This window comes from Phaethon lepturus, unplaced genomic scaffold (genome assembly GCF_000687285.1).
Source record: "Phaethon lepturus isolate BGI_N335 unplaced genomic scaffold, ASM68728v1 Scaffold51659, whole genome shotgun sequence".
Taxonomy (NCBI): Eukaryota; Metazoa; Chordata; class Aves; order Phaethontiformes; family Phaethontidae; genus Phaethon; species Phaethon lepturus.
The window spans coordinates 1,772-4,287 of NW_010566520.1; the positions used below are offsets into that span (position 1 = coordinate 1,772).

General features: G+C 47.6%; 1 protein-coding gene across 1 annotated transcript; it reads left to right on the plus strand.

Moving 5' to 3' along the window:
* Positions 1-325: 325 nt before the first annotated feature.
* LOC104627336 (histamine N-methyltransferase-like) lies at positions 326-1,402 on the plus strand (the record flags this gene model as incomplete). The annotated part of the gene is made up of 2 exons (XM_010295501.1): positions 326-462; positions 1,350-1,402. Coding segments are annotated over exons 1-2 (190 nt in total), but the record flags the coding sequence as incomplete, so codon positions are not given.
* Between the last annotated feature and the right edge of the window lie 1,114 nt (positions 1,403-2,516).

Sequence of the window (2,516 nt, forward strand, 5' to 3'; positions counted from 1 at the left end):
CTTTTATTTAAGAACTGTCTAAAGACCATTTTACTGGGTTTTAACAGAGCCCTGTGTCAGCAGAGTTAAAAAATGCTGGCATTTCCTCTGCACAGGTTAAAGATGATATATTACCCTTTGCTGCTCGAACCTGATTTACAGCTTCTAGTGCAAAAATGCGTAAGACTTTTTTACATGCTCTAAGGTGCAGTAGCAGGGCTGAGGATGCGGAGCAAAGTCCAGGTGCCTGCTGGTTTTTACCTCTCCGGCGTTATTTCTTCTCTAGGTCTGAAAGAAGAGCCGCGGGGAACAACCTGCCGCCTCCTGCAACCTTCCGACCCCCAACATGGCATCACCCATGAGGAGCTTGCTCACCAACCCTGACAGATACCTCCAGTCCTTCCGCCTCTTCCTGGCGAATTCGACCGAGCACCAGTGCATGCGGGAATTCGTGGAGAGGCAGCTGCCGGCCGCAATAGCGAGGTAACATGGTGGTGGCCACATCCAGCTGAAGGACAGCCTGGTGGCGTGGTCCCGTGGCGGATATGGGTTGGCTGGGCTTGGGGGGCTGCCGGCAAGACGCACATTGCTGTTGCCCACCGGCTGCCCCATCTGTGGGTCTCTGATAGGGCTTGGCTGGAGATTTCATTTACACACGTTGTTGAACGGATGCTCTTTGCGACAGAGCCTGCCTAGCAGGGACAGATAGGGCTGAATTGTTTTCTTGCGTGCAAATACAGCTTACCCTGAATCAGCTCTAAAATGCAATAACAGATATTAGGTTCTAACATTAAATTTAGTTGAAAGCATCTTTTAAAATCCTGCTTTGCCTACCGGTGTGTGTTTCTCACTGGACCCCTCTCTTTGTGGGCTGGCTTGGGCAGCAGGGGTCAAATCCTGGCTCTGGGGAGGCCCTTCTCTGGGCCCAAGGTCTTATGGCTCTGCCAAAGCCTCCCTAAGGGATTTTAAGTGTATTGCACTCTCCCCTCTTCCTCCTCATTTTGCAAAATGCAAAACTTTTTTTTTTTTTTTTTTTTTTAATAATACTTGAACTGCTGGTCCAGTTCTAGGAGGATCTCTGGTCCTTGAAGCACAGGCATGGAGAAGGCATGGACCTGCTTCTGCTTGTATGCACTCGTAAGAAAAGCAGAACTTCTCTACAAATTGCCAAAACAACTGGAAATCGCGAACCTCCAAAGAGCAGAGTTCTGAATGTGACCCCACCTCATAGGCATGCCTGTATGTGTGCACGTTGCATTCGATTTTGTCCTGCAGATTTTAGTCTTCATGGGATCTCCAGTGCTTCACAAAATGGATGTATCCCTCTCTACTGGGTAGCTCTCCTAAAATTTATAAATAATCTTTTTCAGTATTGGAGGTGGGAAGTCTACAATCAACATTCTAAGCGTCGGTGGTGGAGCAGGTATGCTATGGACTTCCGTACTGCTTATGCTTTTCCTTTTTTTTTTAAGAATAGAGGATTACAAATTGCAGAAAGGAGTAGAGTGGAAAATAACTTTTCTTGAAAAGTCAGCTCGAGGGGACAGATGCCGTTTGCTGGTGTGGGGCCACATTGTCTGAAAACAGCTTGTGCCTCCCTACCTCAAGCCTCATATGTCCTCCACAGGAGAGACATCCTACAGCCTCACTCTAGAGGGCAGAGAGAGCCTGGAACCGCCCCATAGTGTTTCTATGCAAAAAAAGCACCCTAACGTCTTAGATTCCTCAGAATATTAAAGTTTTACTTGCATTGCAATTACTGTCCTCGGTAGCTATTTACTGATGTGGCAACCCCCCGTCATCGCTGCCTCCTGCCCAGCTACGTGACAGCCTTGGCCGACCTCTGCTTTGCCCGTAGGTACGTGCTGACCACAGTCAATGCACAGGACCCTCCTGGAGCTACTGTCCCCCAAAATACTGGAGCTGAACACAAGCTCCAGAAGAAATCAGAAGAAACAAGTCTTTTCTCTGAAGTTAGCTGGGTGGAAAAACAATACCAATAGTATCAAGTGGCTTCTCATTAAATCCTTGCTTAAGTTCCCCCATAATTAAAGCCTATGTTTTCTAATTCTGCGCTGCCCATTAAGTGATCAAACTTAAATTTTATATGAACAGTTAATTTAGTTTAAATGCTTTAGTCATACCATCTCCAAAGACTAATCTCCGCTTTGTCGATCTCTCCTAATAAGTTTAAATAATTGTATGTAAATGGTGTGTGTGAGTTATAAAACAGCCAGTGTGACAGAGTAGGAACATTGCTCTCCGAACAAAGGAAACCATTCTTCTCCCCCCAAAAGGTTGCTTTTAACAGGAACACTTCACTTGGTGAGGTACTTAATCCCCTAAGCAGGGACCCCCCCAGTTTAGCATGACCGACACCCAACCAATAATGCGCTGGCAAAACCCAATTTGTGACGTTAAAAAAACCTCCAAGGCCACCCAACCCGCACTCCTTGCTGGCTCGTTCCCGCCGCGGGTCCTTGGGGGGTGAGGAGGCAGCGGCTTCCCACATCCCCCCGCCTAACCGCGGTGCCGGA